General features: G+C 45.7%; 1 protein-coding gene across 1 annotated transcript; it reads right to left on the bottom strand.

The window, feature by feature from the left end:
* Positions 1-726: 726 nt before the first annotated feature.
* On the bottom strand, positions 727-7,083 carry TAL2 (TAL bHLH transcription factor 2). The gene is made up of 2 exons (XM_052645426.1): positions 6,983-7,083; positions 727-1,054 (listed from the first exon to the last, which is right to left on the bottom strand). Exon 2 carries the CDS (start codon positions 1,042-1,044, stop codon positions 727-729), a length of 318 nt encoding a protein of 105 aa, XP_052501386.1. The 5' UTR covers positions 1,045-1,054; positions 6,983-7,083.
* Between the last annotated feature and the right edge of the window lie 11,103 nt (positions 7,084-18,186).

The following is an 18,186-nucleotide window of genomic DNA, read 5'->3' as shown; positions in this document are numbered from 1 at the left end:
CATAAGAAAACCATGAACTCTCACAAATTATCATGTCCTTTCCTCTCATAGGTATAATCTGCCATTTGGCTTTAGCGATAACACATATACTCGTGGTGCAATGCAAGTGACACCTCACATTTCCATAGAGATAGAGGATGCAGAGCTCTCCTGCACATATCTGCTGCCTTCTTGTGGTCCTCAGGTGTCAGAAGGGTCTTTTATCCACAGATTCCCCACAAGTCTCCAGGCTGGTTTCTGCAAGAGCTATCTTTTCATTTGTCTTATGCTGTTCACCCTTGATCACATATGCCTCATTTTTCAGAACAAACTTTAAGATATGTTTGGAGGGTAGCATTTTCTACTCATCGATCTGCGATCCATTTTGAGGAAACTCTTCTTACAACTGAAAACATATTACATAAAGCAGTGATTTTCAAACCAGTTTTTTTAGTCTAAGGGTTTTTTTTTCCCCCCAAATAACATCTTATGCAGGAACCTGGATTTATAAAATCAACAGATACAGGCTGCTCTGCCTGAAGCCCCCGGGGAAGGAGTTGTGTGGCCACCTCCCTCTGGCCTTCTTTTAGCATTCTGCAGCTGACCATGAGACACCTCCTACAAAGCTTGAGTTCACGCCTCACAAATTATTCACCATGCTGACTCTAGTACTTGCAAAAAGGCTGTTGACAGCTAGTGACTTCTGAACCAGTGCTGCCTGGGGTCACAACAGCCAGAGCCCCACTATTACGGAATGTGGTGGCTTGAGCCGGATGATGGAACCTGGTAGTCACCAAGCAGAGTCCTGTCTGGCAGGTGGGGTCCTTGGGGGAAAAGGCCCAGAATGTTTCCTGGAGCGGCCACTCCTGTTTGCTGTAGGCTCTGCTCTCCCAAGACCTTCACCAGGAAGTTGATGTACCTCATGGCCAGGCGAAGTGTTTCATTTTTGCTCAGCTTCTTGTCTGGAGGGTGAGTGGGGATGAGCTTCCTCAGCTTGGCAAAGGCACTGTTGACGTTCTGCTGCCTCCACCGCTCCCTGGTGTTGGTGAAGATCTTTCTGGTCATGTTGGAGTTCCTGAGACAAGAAAGAGAAAGGGCCCTGAGGGCCAACACCTTGTCAGAGGCCTGCTGGGCAGCCCATGTCCTGCCAGGAGCTTGAGCCGTTCATCTTTTCCACCCAGATCTTAGGGGATGTGCTGCCTCATTTCCAGGTGTTGTGGATCTTCCTGTGACAAGAGAAGAAAATGCGGCAGAAGAAAGGGCAGGGTGAGAACACCTCCTGTCAGCTTTTCTCCCCCTGGTTGTTTCGAAGCCTCCAGGTAAAATGGTGGTTTTATCCTAATACTCCCGTTACTTCTTTTATAACCAACTCTTCCTAAGTGTTCAGAATCAGGCACGGCGCAGGACTGAGTACACAGGAGAATAAAATACATATTTGTTAATAGGGAGTTGAATTTAGATTCTTTAAAAGGGGGGAGGGGGCTGCGATCCTAGATTTCATTTACAACATAACATTAGGAATGAAGAAGGTGACAGCACAGCTCTTCTGGCTGGTGGACTTTATCTGTAGGATTGGGCGCACTGTGTAAGAGCTAAAATGTCTAGACCAGACCACAGTCAGAGAAGGATGAACAGGGTGAGGAAGAATCTTGAAGTCCAGTTGTATGAAGAATAGCAATGGGGTTATTTAGCATGCCAAACAAAGAAAAGGAGTAGGTGAAGGGCGACAATGTGATATGGATGCTGCGGAAGATAACCAGGCTCCCCAAGGTTGAATTTGGATGATCTTTCCAACCGTAGGCGAGGTGATTGTTATCACGTATTGCCAATCCTAATCGTGCCATTTTTTCCTCTGAGAGGCACAGGCCCCTTTGTTCAGGTGGCTTGGATTAACATACATCAATGGCAATGTTTATGGCACATCAGGAAATAAGCCAAAACCCAGCGCCAGACATTTGGTACCCTTGGCTCATGGCTACCAGTTTGCCACCTGCTCCAGTCTCAGCAACCTGGGCAGAGGGTCCCTTCCTGTTCCCCACACCACCACCTCCCCCCACCAAAAGAGTAGTAAATATTCCCAATTCCATACCTTTGCATTTTCTGTCCCATGAGTTCCCTCTTCACTGTTTTCTTGCCTATTTCTACACAATCTTTAAAGAGCAGATTAAATCCTCCTTTCCATTCCTACAAACCCTTCCAGGCCATCCCAGAGCCTCCCATATCCTTCCCTTGCTGAACCCCTGCAGCCACTGGTGGTAGACAAAGGCTATTAGGAGAATTAAATAAGCTTAATATTTGTAAATCACTTTCAACAGTGCCTGACACACAGTAATGGCTATAAAAGTGTTGAGGAATAAATACAACAAAAATATGTTTATAAATAAAATGACTTGTGAAATACTGAATTATGAATACTAGGGGGAAGGTAATATCTTGTTTTTCTATAACCAAGTGTGGTTATACAACCTCTTGGCTCTTGCTACCTTTGTTCCTTTATTTTAACCCTTCCCGTAGACCTGCTCTGTGCTAGGCCCCGTGCTATGAGCTGGGCTTGTGGACTTGGCTGGGATGGGATACTTGTGCTCAAGGAGCTTATTGGATGGCCTGATGGAGAAGGCAGCACATGCAGAAACATTTAAGAATCACAGGACAAGGTCCCACACACTAAGGGCCAAATCCAGAGAGACACTTGCTGACTAGAGAAAAGTGTCAAGGGATCATGTCAAGACCAAAATGATCGGATCAACGCTGCTGAGCTTTTCCCTAAATTCTACCTTTCTTCTACTGTTATTTGGGCTTTTCTGAGGATATGAGGGGCTTCCCCAGTGGCTCATCGGTAAAGAATCTGCCTGCAGTGCAAGAGATGTAGGAAACTTAGATTTGATCTCTGGGTCGGAAAGATCCCCTGGAGGAGGGGATGGCAATCCACTCCAGTATTCTTGTCTGGAGAATCCCATGGACAGAAGAGCCTGGTGGGCTGTAGTCCATAGGGTCGCAAAGAATCGGAAATGACTGAGTGAGCACACACACACACACAAGGATATGAGTCTGTAGGTAAACACTGAGTATCTGACATAGGTTACATAAAAGCAACATATAGAATACCAGGAAGTTGGTAGGTGCCTCTCAAAATGCCAGCTTCCTTCCACAACTGTTTGTGTTAATGGCCCACTATTGCAGGAAGGAGTTGGAGGGTTACAAATTGGCACCTGTGGCATGAAAGGGTGGGCCCATTTTATTTGAAAAGGACCTAAAGAAGTGATTTGTTGAAGTCCTAGTGACTTATGAGAAAGCAGATCCTTTTCTAACTTAATAAACACTTGGAACTTCTGCTCCAGAACTTTTCTTCTATTCCAGTGGCCCTTGACTTGGACTGCTTATTGGATTCACCCAGACTGTACCCCAGGCCAATTAAATAAAAATTTCTGGGGGCATTGGTGTTTTTTAAAACTCCCCAGGTGGATCAGCTTGGTCCTCCAGGAAGCAGATGTCAAGCTGGAGTTGGATGTACAACTAGCAGTTTATTGGGAGTTAAGGCCTGTGAAAGATGAAAAAAGAAAAGAAAGACTTGGGCCAAGAATGTCTTCAGACTGCAATGCACATCTGACACTTGCAAAATCAAAGCAGGGAGGCTGCAGGACTGGACAGAAGAGCCTCAGGCTGCAGTACAGAGCTGGAAAAGTGGCAGCCAACCCAACAGGGAGATCTGGGGCAGAAAGTGCCTGTAAAGGAGACGCTATGGGGCAAGAATCGCCAGGTCCTGGCAGCGCTGCCACGCTCACTCATAGGCTGGGAGCTACCTGAAGAATGGAGGCCCAGTCCTGAGTCCAGTCAGCACTGCTACTGATGGCTGTCAGCTAACTGCGCTCCCTGCAGCTGAACTGCAAGTGTTTTCCTGAAGCGAGGTCCCATCAGTGCACCCCTCACATGATCTCCCTGTGCAGCCTACGCTAAGAACATTGCCTTGCTCTCCAAACAGAAGCTCTGAAACCCAGCAAAACTATGTTTAAGAAGGAAGCAGTATTTAGGGGATTAAGAGTGACAAACTGTTAATATTACATAGAATATCAGCTAGAAGGATATATGCCCCTAGGACATTTCCCCATGCAGGTTCTTGTTGACCTTCCTGCTTCTGCCTGGGTAGGAGAGGCCAGTGCTGTGCTGAGAAACCAGTGGTGAGCAGAATCATGGCAGCTCAAGTTTAGTGGCTGATCTCAGGCCCCCTCCAGCTTCCCCCATCAGCCACTTAGGTTTACTTCCTCTATCTCTGTAGAGACACCCTGGTTGGATCCATGATCCAATACAGTCACATGTACTCCAAAGTTTACTATCAACAATTACTGACCCTATGCGCCAGACACTGTACTGGCTGCTGGACACTGAGGAGCCCTCTGCCCTATGACACAGATGGGAAGCCCAGGGTCTGGAGGATCAGAGAAATAGCACCTAACTCAGGCAATCCAGGGCACTTCCAATCTGAAGGGGGTGATACCCAAGGCCTCCTTCTGTGCTGAAATGCCACAATGCCCTGCCTTTGCCTTTTATCTACCTAAAGTGAAAGTGAACATTGCTCAGTCATATCTGACTCTTTGTGACCCCATGGACTATACAGTCCATGGAATTCTCCGGGCCAGAATACTAGAGTGGGTAGCCTATCCTTTCTCCAGGGGGTCTTCTCAACCCAGGGATCAAACTTAGGTCTCTCACACTGCAGGTGGATCCTTTACCAGCTAAGTCACCAGGAAAGTCCAAGAATACTGGAGTGGGTAGCCAATCCCTTCTCCAGTGGATCTTTCCAACCCAGGAATTGAACCAGTGTCTAACCTGGCCTTTATATCTACAATGAGCATTGTCGGACCTGTATCTAACTATACCTACAATATGAAAGTATGAACCTAAATCAAGGGAATTTTTAAGACTATCCAGTTGTGCTCACGTTGAAACTGGCTGCTTTGCAGCCAGGACTGTAGGAGTAAAGTTACTTTTAAGCTTCTCTTGTCAAAAGAGGCTTTAGCTTATTCACTAGTCCCATGGGAGGGTCATTTTCAAGCTGGGAAGAAAAGATTAGCCAGGATAAACTAACTGATGTTCTCTTCTGAGAAAGCTCCATCCTATTGTGAGAAGCAGAAACAGGGAGGAGAGAAGGCAGGCTTCTGAAATGTAGTCTTGCCATTCTAGGAGGTGCTTAATAATTACTTGTTGATTTATCCTCAAGTGTGTTACTCTCCTTCTCCACATTGGGAAATAAAAATCAGTGATTCAATAAGCTGGAAAAACTCAAAGTAGAGGTCACTGGAAAATTATTAAAGTATTTATTAAATCAAAGGAAAATGGCATTTAGTGTTTTTCCTGTTGCAAGTACTGACTGCTGCAAATCTTGATTCAGAGTACTTTAAGAGCTTAAAAAATACTCCAGATGCCACAGAATCAGAGAGCATCAGACAGATGTTGAAACAGAGGTGCAGTTCTTTGTCCCAGGTCACACAGCCCAATGTGGCAGAGCCTGTGTCCCAAGCCTGAGTCACCACTGACGCCAGCTGAGTCGGGGCCAGGGAAGCCCAGGGACAGATTTCATCTCAGAACAATTATTTCAAATATATAAAGGGAAAAGTCTTCTCAGAATATTAAGTTAAAAGGCATGAATTGAAATACATGGACACATAAAATAACCAGTTATACTTTATAGGTATGATAATAATTCTAAAATGCAAAATAATAAAACCTATGCTTCACTTTTAACACATTAAATAATTAGATTTGTCACCATCATTTCTAACCAGTGATTGGTAAGTGGTTTTTTTCAGAAGATCAGCAACATCTGTAACAAGAGTTGAAGGTGCCTATGATTTTTGCGGATGACAAAGGCATCAGCACTGCTACCACCACTGTATTGATTCATAATAAACTACATAAACATTCATAAATAAAGGAAATGCTCAATTTAGTTGAAAGGTTAGTAGATAAAAGGATGTAATTTAGAATCTCCTGAGTTTTATCCACACACCCCTGGGTGGGTAGGTGTCATGGGCCAAAGGTTAAGAATGCCTGAATAGGAGGAATGTCACAGTAAATTGAATAGGAATATAGATGAGCACAAACTTCGTTACCACAGAAGGTAACAGGTTACTGGAGAAAAGAACAACCTGATGCCCCCTGAGAAGGTGACCACTACCTGTAACAGGTGCTGCTGCTTTTTCGTGTGGATGTTTCCTGGACATGGAGCCCAGGTCAACCAGAAAGGCAGCAGCACAGGCGTACAGACAGCTAATGTTGCTACGGTGGACTGTGCCAGGCATTCGGGCTCACACTGCTCTCTTCTCATAAGATGTTAACTTCTCTTTCTGGCATTTGGTCCTGTATACTTCTCTCTTCTTTCATCTCTCTTTGAAAAGTAAGTGGAAACATGGTACAGAAGGAGGGTAATGAAGGGTGGTTTATACAGTTGGGTTTGGGGAAGGTGCCTAACCTCAAACACCAGGCACAGGTTTGCCTTTAGAAGTTGCTATAGAAGTAACACAGGCTAACTTAAGGGGGGCGTGGGGTGTGGGTGGGGAATCAAGCAGTACCGCAAGTGATAAAGCAAAAAAAAGTCCCCCTCCCTTATCCATCTACCTATTCAAACTCATTCTCCTGCAGCAGCCAGTTTGGTGTGTCTTTATATAATATATCCTCTCTATATATTTTAAAAAATCACCATACGTGCTATTATGCAATTACTTTTCTCACCAGACAGCTCTGCATGTTGATGTTCTAAACAAGTACATTTACTGTGAATGTGGATGTTTGGGTGGGCTCCCGGTCCACTGGGAGGGCCACCTGTTTCAAAACAGCGCTCTACACCTGCCTTCCCAGCTCACGCCCACCCGACCCAACCTGCTGCCCTTGACCGCTTCACTTCCCAGCTTTTCCCTTTTTCTTTTTCTAATTCTTGCTCCCCCTTGCCTGCAGCGCCTGCCCTGCGACTAAGTTCAGGCATTCTGGAGAAACATCTAAAGTTTCGCACCTGCCAGGTTTCCAGGAGTCGCTCACCCCAACTCAGAAGCTGTCAAGACGGCCCTCGGAGATGCTCCTGGGTGTCCGGGACATCACATATCAAGGCTCAGCAGCCCCGCCGACACGCGCTAGGTACCCGCTAGGCTTCCCCGGAGCTGCACCACGGCCCCTGCTCCGCGGAAAGTCCCCACGTCTTCTCACCGAGTCGCCTTGGTGGCTGCCACCAAGTCACCTCCACACCCCTGCCCTCCGCGGCGAGTGCGGCTCGGACTGGGGAACTGCGCCGGAGACTCGCTGGCGCCCAAACCCAGCAGCGCCCCCAACCCTCTTGGAGCTCACGCACCTCCTCTCCGAGCAGGGAGCCCGCGCCGCAGTTGTCGCCCTCGCCTGGGCGCTGCCCCTTCGCCACCGCCTTTATAGGCATCGCCTTTTGTCTAGGGACCCACGGGGCCCCTTCCCCGCCCTAGACTCCCGCAGGTCCCTCCCATACCCACCCTCCACCCCTACATCCCCGCTTCCCGGGACCAGTCTCCCTGTGCCCTAGAACAGAGCAGAAGCGGAAGAAGCCCCAGCTTTGTGTAACGGTTGGGGCGCGAGGGGGTCCTGACACTCACCCGGACTACAGCATACCCCGGAGGGCGGAATGCAATTTACCAACCCTTTTCTACAGTGTCTACAAACCTCCGGAAGTGCGTGCCCGGAGGTCAACTCATCAACTCATCGGATGTCAATCATTTAAGCCCCAGTGAGTCTCCCAACTGTAGTTCAAGAACCACTTACTTCAAAATCATGGGTGAGGGAAGGTATAGACTTCAACACCCACAGCCAAGACCACCAGATCAGGTTTCCTGGGGATAGGGTTAAAAATCTGCCTTTTTACTAAGTGTCCCAGGAGATTAACACACACAGAGAAGTTTAACAGTCACTGCACTGGACAGATTCCCAGATTTATTCATCCCATGTTCCAGAGTGCCTCCTCCTTGGTCTTACTGCTTCTGTACTTTCCTCTTTCCATCTATTCTCCAGCATCACCCAGAATGATCCTCTGAAAACCCAAGTCAGGTTCCTGTTGCTTCTCACTCAAAACCCTCCTCTGGCTCCCCATTTCACTCAGAATTAAGCTGAAGTCTTTAACACTGGCTCCCAGATACCTTTTACCTGACTTGTGTGTTCCTTCTCTGCCTGAGAAGAAGCTGAAGTGTACTCAGCTCTAGCCACTCTGACATCTGTAGTTTCATGAACATTCCAGGCACCAGGCACCCTCCTGCGTCAGGGCCTCTGCATGGTCTGTTTCCACTGTTTGCAACACTCTTCTCTCAAAATCCAAATAGTTCCCTCCCTCACCTCCTTTGATTCATTCAGAAATTATTAATACTGAGTATCTACTATGAGCCAGTGCCTGTTACAGGCACTGGGATTCAAACAAAACAGACACATATTTCTGCCCTCAAGGAGCTGACATTCTTCAGGTCTTTGCTCAAATGTCACCTTCTCAATGAAGATTCTCTGACCACAAGATCTAAAACTGCACCTTCACACACACAAGGCTCTGCATCTTCCTACCCTGCTTTATTTTTCTCCTTAGTATTCACTGCTAGGTAGTAATATTTTACTTGTTTGTTTTGTCTGTCTCTCCAGTCCCACTGAATAGGCATTCTTCAAATGCTGGTTAATAAATCAAACTTCTAGGTATCACACTCTCTGAAGGTACCAGCATAGGATTTGGCACAATAAATTCACAGAGGCATTAATGCTTAGTGGGTAAGAGCAAAGGACTCTGGATTTGCACTACCCAGGTTGAAATCCCCTATCTATCCACTTATATGACCATAGGCAAATCATGTAACTTCTCCCTACCTCAATTTCCTCATCTGTAAAACGGGGACAATAATAGGGTCATGAGGACTAGATGAAGAAGACTCTTGGGAGTCCCTTGGACTGCAAGGAGATCCAGCCAGTCCATTCTGAAGGAGATCAACCCGGGAATTTCTTTGGAAGGAATGATGCTAAAGCTGAAACTCCAGTACTTCGACCACCTCATGAGAAGAGTTGACTCATTGGAAAAGACTCTGATGCTGGAAGGGATTGGGGGCAGGAGCAGAAGGGGACGACTGAGGATGACATGGCTGGATGGCATCACAGACTCGATGGACGTGAGTTTGAGTGAACTCTGGGAGATGGTGATGAACAGGGAGGCCTGGCGTGCTGCGATTCATGGGGTCGCAAAGAGTCGGACACGACTGAGCGACTGAACTGAACTGAACTGAGGACTAAATGAGAAAAACAAAACAGGTAAAGCATTTAGCACTGGGCCTAGCACACAGTCAGACTAATGCAAATTTTACTCTGATAAATCGCATTATTGTTACAACTACTGGCTCCCTCCCTTCCTTGTGAGAGGATTGTCATGTGACTGGCAGTGCTTCCCTGTAGGTAATTTAGGTAAAGAGACAGCTTGCTCCCTTCCAGGCTTGACCATGTGACTTACATCAGACAATGGAATGTGAATGGACTTGACTTGGTTGTAATGGATTAGAAGCTTTAAGAGTGATTGCTGATTGAGCTCAGTCATGAGAAAGTCATGTTGAGGGTTGCTCTCTGAAGAAACAAACCCATAGCCAACTCCAGCCTTCATAATATGAGACAGGAATAAATCTTTGCTGTTGTAAGCCACTGAGATTTGGGGGTTGTTTGCCCCCCTCTTCAAAAAAAATGAATACAGTTCTTATTATAAATAAGAAAGCTATTGCCCAAATTGCTAGGTTCTCAGAGGGCAGGGAAGTTAAGAAAATTATATATCTGCCTTCAAGGAGTTAGTTCACAGTCTTTGGGAGGAAGAGGACATGACAAAAATGACCAAATACAAGGCAGAGAGTCCTGAGTGCCAGAGAGTATGAAATTGGAGGTAGGGAGGCAAAGATTCTAGCTGGAGGATCAGTAATTGATCGTGGGAAGGATGACATTTAAACTAGGCCTTGAGGCAGGGCTGCCTCTGACATCGGTGGACCCAGGACAAGGGTACAAATGGAGACTCCTGACCCATCCCCATCCCTTTCTCTTCCCACCTCAAGCTGTCCTGCTCTGTGAGGGGCCTGGTATCTAACGTGGACTCCCAGTTCACATGGACCTAAGAAAAAGGCCCGTGTTCAGTTCAGTTCTGTTCAGTCGCTCAGTCGTGTCCAACTCTTTGCGACCCCATGAATCGCAGCACGCCAGGCCTCCCTGTTCATCACCATCTCCCGGAGTTCACTCAGACTCACGTCCGTGTAGGTTCTGACAATGGACTCAAGGCCATTTGAGCAGAAATGCTGCGGTTCTGGATACAGAGTGTGATCTAAATTCAGGGGTCCCTGATACCCTAAGCATGGTCTAGAATGTGGGAAATGGGCAGGTACATGGTGGGCACAGGAGTAGGGCCAGAGCAAGGCAGGGCCATCTAAAGCACAAAACCCAAGGCAGGGGCCTGGGCTGCCCGGGTACAAGAGTGGGAGATGCTGGGTAGGAATCACACATGCAGGAGTGGAGGAGAGGGCAGTCCATGTGAAGACAACTGTGTGCCTCCAACGTAAGAGTGATATGTTTAGGTTTACCGGTTCTGAGGCTTATTCTGGCGTCAGAGGATGGACTGGAGGGTGGGTTGGAGAAAATGAATTGGTCAGTGATGCACAGGCTCAAAGGGGCCTTTGGGAACATACTCTGGTGTTTGCAGTGAGCAGCCCTGATTTGTCCTTTCTGCTGCCTGTCTCTGTGTACCATTGAGGAGAACTGCTTTCTCACAGGGCCTCTTGGTGCCCATGCTTTTCCACCCTACCACAGTCCTGATAGAGCACACGTTAGAATTTAAACCAAGAACCTACATTATCCTTCCTCTCAGCCAAAGCCTGCGAGGTAATATATTCTTAATGGCACATTCTACAGTTATAAAGAAGAAGTGTACGGAGAAGGCAATGGCACCCCACTCCGGTACTCCTGCCTGGAGAATCCCATAGACGGAGGAGCCTGGTGGGCTGCAGTCCATGGGGTCATTAAGAGTCGAACACGACTAAGCGACTTCACTTTCACTTTTCACTTTTATGCATTGGAGAAGGAAATGGCAACCCACTCCAATGTTCTTGCCTGGAGAATCCCAGGGACAGGGGAGCCTGCTGGGCTGCCGTCTATGGGGTTGCACAGAGTCGGACACGACTGAAGCGATTTAGCAGCAGCAGCAGCAGCAGGGCTTCCCTGGTAGCTCAGCTGGTAAAGAATCTGTCTGCAATGCAGAAGACCCCAGTTTGATCCTTGGGTTGGGAAGATCTCCTGGAGAAGGGATAGGCTACCCACTCCAGTATTCTTGGGCTTCCCTGGTGGCTCAGACAGTGAAGAATCTGCCTGCAATGTGGAAAACCTGCGTTTGATCCCTGGATTGGGAAGATCCCCTGGAGGAGGGTGTGACAACCCAATCCAGTAGTCTTACCTGGAGAAACCCCATGGACAGAGGAGTCTGGCAGGCTACAGTCCAAGGGGTCACAAAGAGTTGGACACGACTGAGCGACTAAGCAAAGCACAGCACAGTAACTAGGAAGCAAGACTGGAAATACGTGAAGCTAAGGGAAACAACAGTAATTGTACAACAGGATCTGTGTGCAAGTGGACCAGGATCGAGAGACAGGACAAAGGGAAAGATAAGGACTGCAGAGAATGGAGCACAGAGGTGCCAGCACAGTGCAACCGAGGTCAACATTTGGTTTCTTCTCCGAAGTTTCTTCCATGTTATTGCTGGTTTTATAATTTTTAAAATGGGGAAAGCATTTTGGTGCAGCATTCCACTAGCAGTGATTCTTCGGCGTGCTGTGCTGTCTTTCCTGCTGGTCCCACAGTGTGGAGAGCTTAGGGGCAAGGTCTTGCAGGGGAAGGGGTTGAAGTAGGAATTTACATAATCCGATTATTGGGGGATTAGGTTTGGGCAGCTAAACGCCTCTGTGTGCTTGAGCTAAGACCCTTACTATTCATGGCTCTCACCGCCCCCTGGAGAGACTGCACCTGCGGGAGGGAGGTGGGGACAGGGTCCTGGGGAGGGACGAGGGGGCTGGGGAGGGAACTAGGTCGTTAGGAGGGCTCCAGCTTTGTTAGCCTTTCTGATTCTGCTGACTTAATTGATCTGTCTGGATTAGCCTGTGATGCTGGATCTCTAGTCCTGTGTGCTGGGGTTGTCAGCTTCAGGAAAGACCAAACTGAGGTGTTCAGAAGGGATTCCGGTTAGCCCAGGTGATTGTGGGCTAAGGTCATTTTGGCTCAAGGTCAAGCATCAGCTCTATCCAGTCTTAAAACTCTCTTCTTCCCTGCTCATCTTAACCTCCTTCCCAGTTCCTAATTCTGCATTATCCAGGCCCCAACGCATCCATCTTTTTCTCCATTTATGCAGTTATACATCCAGCTCTCCTTTCATGCATTTATTGTTAAGCTTCCATCAGTTTATTCATCACATGAATTAGCTGGTTCTTGACAGTTAATAGAATTTCCTAGTCAATCCTAGATAGGTTTTGTTCCTTCAAGTGTACTACCTTTCAAGTTAATTTTGGTACTTTGACATAGAAAACTTTGACATTTTCACATTCATTAATAAAGTGTTACATACAGTTATTCAAAGTTTTTAAAACTATCTTGATATTTACTTTATCACCTTTCTCATTCCTTGTATATTTATGACTTCTCTGTTATTAGCTTTGCAGAGCTTGTCCATTTCTCTTTTAAAAAACTCCCTCCATGGTTCATCATTTTTCTCATTTTCTAATGTATTAATTTATACTATCTTTTAAATTTTTTTGGACTTTCTAGGTTCCATCTTCTTTCAAAAATTGGTGTAACTGGTTTATAACACTATATAAGCTTCATGTGTACAATAATAGATTTCAACTTCTGTTCAGTTCAGTCCAGTTCAGTCGCTCAGTCATGTCTGACTCTTTGTGACCTCATGGACTGCAGCACGCCAGGTTTCCCTGGATACTACCAAAAGTAGAGAGTGCTCACCATCAAAAGCTGTTTCCCTCTGTCACAATACAGTGGCCCCTCTTTAGCTATTGTGCCCCATCCCCACCCCTTTCCCTCCTAGTAAGAACTACTCCATTTTCTACATCTAAGTTTTACTTTTTTTAAGTATTCCACGAGTAAAATTATACTGTATTTGTCTTTCTCCCTTTGACTTATTTCACTTTCTACTATATCTTTGTTACATCAGCTCTTTTTCATTTGCCTGTGTTTATTTTGTCCCTTCTCTACCTCCCATTCTTAGATTGTCCATTAGTTTACATTCTTTTTAAAAAGAACAGCACTTCAGGCTATGAATTTTCTTCTGATACATCTTTGATGTCATCCTGCATTTCCACTCGAGTATCTTTGCTGTTAACCTCTAACATGGGTTGTTTAAGTTTTCTTTTGGAGAAGTTTTTGTTGTTGTTGTTTAATTTCCTTATTGTGGTATTTTTTTGGTAAATACCTGCTATTAATTTCTAATTTTCTTGCAGTGTAGTCAAAGATATATCTTGTATTATTTTTGCTTTAGGATATTTACTGAGAGTTTCTCTTTGGTAAAACATGATCAGCTTCCATAAATGACCCATAGGTAACAGAAAAGGAGGTATATCCTCTGTTTGAAAAATAAAATTTTTTATATATATCCACTAAATTGATCTTCTATATTCATGGGAGTTTGGGTCTATTTGATCTGTTAGAATTATGTGAATATCTTCCTCTACTGTTTTGTGTCTGTTTCCTTCCTTTTGGTTTTTCCAGGAGTGTTTGCTTTAGATTTTTATACCCTGAAATACAAGGCATTTCATACATAAAGACTCATGGAAGTTTTATTGACTTAAGAGAACTGTGCCCTGTGTCAACATAAAATGATCTTCTTTGCCTTGCTTCTTGTCATGAATTCCATTTTGTTTTATGATACTACAACTCTTGTTTTCAAATTTGCATTTTCCAAATAAACTGTTCTTTTACAATTAAATTTGTCAGTATGAGGGTGTTACTTTTGGTCATAGGTTTTATCTTTCTGTGACATTTTATTTGGGAAATTTAGGTTCCTTTGAGTCCTTTGGTTTCTTAAAGGAGCCCCCATCTCCATTTTGGATTCTTTAAAACAAGTCTCATTCCAGTTTATTTGCTTTCAATGAATGAACATAAGACAGTGACGACTCATTCTCCAAACGGTTGCCTCCAGCCTGCCCCACTCTCCATCAGAAGTCACATAACTTGTTTCTGTAAAGTGAATGCTTCTAAGGCCAAGGAAGGAGTTTCTTTAATGATTGTTTAAGGAAATGAGAACATTCTGGTTGCTGTATGGAGGGGGCCAAGAAATGATGTGGGGAGACTAGGAGGCTGTGATAGGGATACAGCCAAGAGGATGATGGATTGACAAAGGGGGTGGCATCAAGCACCAACTCCAGGCCACACACTGAATTCTTTATCCCTTATGTAGCACTAAGTACTAGGTGTCATGCTAGGCATTTTACCCAATTTTCTCATTCTTTATGAAATAGATGGGGAAACAGTGGAAACAGTGTCAGACTTTATTTTTCTGGGCTCCAAAATCACTGCAGATGGTGACTGCAGCCATGAAATTAAAAGACGCTTACTCCTTGGAAGGAAAGTTATGACCAACCTAGACAGCACATTGAAAAGCAGAGACATTACTTGGTCAACAAAGGTCCGTCTAGTCAAGGCTGTGGCTTTTCCAGTGGTCATGTATAGATGTGAGCGTTGGACTATAAAGAAAGCTGAGTGCCGAAGAATTGATGCTTTTGAACTGTGGTGTTGGAGAAGACTCTTGAGAGTCCCTTGGCCTCCTGCAAGGAGATCCAACTAAGTCCATCCTGAAGGAGATTATTGGTAGGACTGGGTGTTCATTGGAAGGACTGATGTTGAAGCTGAAACTCCCAATACTTTGGCCACCTGATGCGAAGAGCTGACTCACTGGAAAAGATTGTGATGCTGTGAAAGGTTGAGGGCAGGAAGAAAAGGGGATGACAGAGGATGAGATGGTTGGATGGCATCACTGACTCAATGGACATGGGTTTGGGTGGACTCTGGGAGTTGGTGATGGACAGGGAGGCCTGGCATGCTGCGGTTCATGGGGTCATAAAGAGTCAGACATGACTGAGCGACTGAACTGAACTGAATGAAAAATTAAATATTTTCATTATAAACTTACATTAACAACAAGTTGTTATCCTAGACAAAACAAAATATTGTGAAAATGAAAGTCACTTAGTCATGTCTCTTTGCGACCCCATGGACTGTAGCCCACCAGGCTCCTTTGTCCATGGAATTCTCCAGGCAAGAATACTGGAGTGGGTTGCCATTTCCTTTTTCAGGGGATCTTCCCAACCCAGGGATTGAACCTGGGTCTCTTGCATTACAGGCAGACTCTTTACCATCTGAGCCACCAACAAAATATTGCTCCCACACAATTTAGCTCCCAAATAAATTTAGTATTTCCCTAAATACTAAAATGTATGCCCAAACAAGTCTTCACATGTAGCTGACTGTATTACTAGCAGTACTTATACAAACATCTTTCCAGAGCCAGCAGAGGCTATAAATTCTCATGGATTTAATGTCACTCCATTCACAGGACCCACAGGGCAACTGATTGATGAGCACCCCTCCTCTGAGACTCTTCCTGCCACCCGTCCTCTAACATCCCCCAAATAGAAAAATAACAGAGCAAGTAGCTAGCTCCTCTATGATGAAAGTGGGTGACGTGGGAAACCAGGGTATGTGGAAGGGAGAAATACACTGACATGGCCCATTGGGAAGGGTGGGAGCTTTGGTCTTCTCTCCCAAGAAAAGAGAGATTTGGCTTTTCATCATCATTTTGGGACTTCCCTGAGATTATTCCCTAGTCGTGACAGAAAAGTGAAGATGCTAGAATCTTTAGACCAGAGTCCCTAAGGTACACAGGTTTTGTAGCCCTGGACATACTTATAGATAGGAACAACAGAGGAAAAAAAAATGATACTGATTAGGAGAAAACAAACCTGCTGAACCAGGTTTTCCCCTGTAGCACACAGTGACTTTCCTTGACAAAGGAGGAGAAATAACATTACACTGTAAACACAATTACCCTTACTTGGAAGCTTGCCACAGCCTGTTACCAAGCATCCTGCATCTAGGAATCAGCAAATGACAGTCCTCAACTGGATCCACACGTGAGGAGCCCTGTTTGAATAAAGCGGGTAGGGGTGGGGAGAGTGATCTATCCACAATCCGGAATCAGATTTGCAAAGGCTCCCTGCACTGTTGTTTAACACTGTTCAACTGCCTCGTTGATGCCCTTTCTTCTTGTCTCCCCTCTTTTCTATCTGCTAACCCAGTGCCTTGCCTGGGATGAGCACAATGATGAGGTTACTGGTTTGGATTTAAGTAGAGGAATTTTTTAATTTGTTTAAAGACTCACTGATACACGGTAACATTCTCAGTTAAACTGGCCACTTGCTTAAGAAATCAAAAGTTGGTCAAATGGGAAAAAAATACTCTTCTGAGCCTGTTTTCTATAAAATGGGGGTGATAAATATTCACTGATATGCAGTAGACTAAGTGGGAAAAATTACTGAGGAATACCAAGTGGAAAGCAGTCTGGCATAGAAGCTGAGAGGCCCTTCATTAGGCTTTGGAGGCAGACTGGAATTTGAATTCCTGCTCCAACACCAGCTGCCATACTGGGCAGGTTACTTAACTCCTCCCAGTCTCAATTTTCTCAGCTGTAAAGTGGAAATAATATCAATTTCATGGGTTATTGCAAGATTCAGTGTTCTAATGTATGTAAAGTTAATGCTTGGGAATAAATGCTCAAGTATAACTGATCAATAAACAATCATTTTATTACCAGAAAACTTTACCCAAAAACTAGACAGGGAATACGAACACGTGCCTCTAATTCCCCCTAATCAAACGGCACTTTTTTTCTTTCATTTGCTCAACCCATTATCTTGGCTGTCCACCTCTCTCCTTCCAGTTGCTTTGGATCTTGTGCTACTTACTAAAAAAGCATTTATTTCCTTCCACTAACTGAAGCCAACATTGCAGGGCTGGATGAATGAAGATATCAGAGGAAGAGAAGGAAAAACTTCTCTTGACCAGCAGGCTCTCTCTTACAGTTAATTTTCACTCTCCAGCTCCCTAGACCCCAGGCCCCTTGGTAACCTCCCCCTGGCCTGCCCTAACATTTCGCCACCAAGACACCTGGTGTTGAGGCTGGGTGGGTATTTCATTTTTGTCCAGAGCAAATGTTGACAGTTGCAGCAGAAACCAGGGCACACAACGGCTTCAAGTGAGTGGGCTTTTCTTGCCTTAGTTACCAGTTAGGGGGATGCACACACAGCCCTGAGTGTGCCCAGCTGCGGACACTCTCAAGACCAGGCTGGCTTGGCCTCAACTCTGTAGGCCTGGAGCTGTGAGTGCTTCTATTTCCAGCCAATAAACCCGAGGGCAGTGGGAAAGTAAGGGCAGTGAGGGTGGGCAAAGCCAGGTACTGGAGAAAAGAAAAGGGTGGGAATGCGACTCCCTTTTTTCTCTTTATACTCTCTGGTCTTTGTAAGAGACATGATTCATGAATGGGTCCCCTAGATGAGGATTTAGATGCTCTGTGGGTAGCAGATAAGAGTGCAGCCTTCTTGCAGAGAGTAAATTCATTGCATACTCCTCATAACGTCAATAATGTCAGGCTTATCAGCTGTCCTCATTCCCCACTCAGCCCCTGGGGAACCAGGACTTGAAATAAAGGCCGCAGCTCCAAAGACTGGAGAGTGGAGGTGCAGCACTGGGCTGGGGAGGGGACTTTGCCCTCCTGGGCTGAATTTTAGGCAGGTGGGGGAAATCTGCCAGGCCTGAACTGCCCAGAGCCCTGAGCTTCCCAGACTGGCAAATCCCACACCAAACCCATACACTGAGGGGATGAAGGAGGTACCCCTGGTCCCCTCAGATCCAGCAGATGTTTCTGGGAGGCTCTCAGGGACTTCTTAGGAAGAGCAATGTCAGTTGTTAGCATAAGCTGTACTCCCAGGACAAGTAGAACACCTCCTCTTTACCCATTGGAAACCAGAGTCTCCAGAAGTCAAGAGAAACTAGGGAGATGAGGGTCAGGCTAAGATCCAGAACTGAACATCTTGACTGTGCCCTTCTCCTTTCCTGGCTTCAGTTCCCAGCTCCCACAGCCAGGCCTTACAGTGTTCC

The sequence above is a fragment of the Budorcas taxicolor genome, chromosome 8, assembly GCF_023091745.1.
Source record: "Budorcas taxicolor isolate Tak-1 chromosome 8, Takin1.1, whole genome shotgun sequence".
NCBI classification, from domain to species: domain Eukaryota; kingdom Metazoa; phylum Chordata; class Mammalia; order Artiodactyla; family Bovidae; genus Budorcas; species Budorcas taxicolor.
This window is presented reverse-complemented; position numbering and strand designations above follow the sequence as displayed.

Bases quoted from the DNA above. Each gene is read 5' to 3' on its own strand.
- TAL2 (XM_052645426.1), bottom strand. From the start codon at position 1,044: ATGACCAGAAAGATCTTCACCAACACCAGGGAGCGGTGGAGGCAGCAG.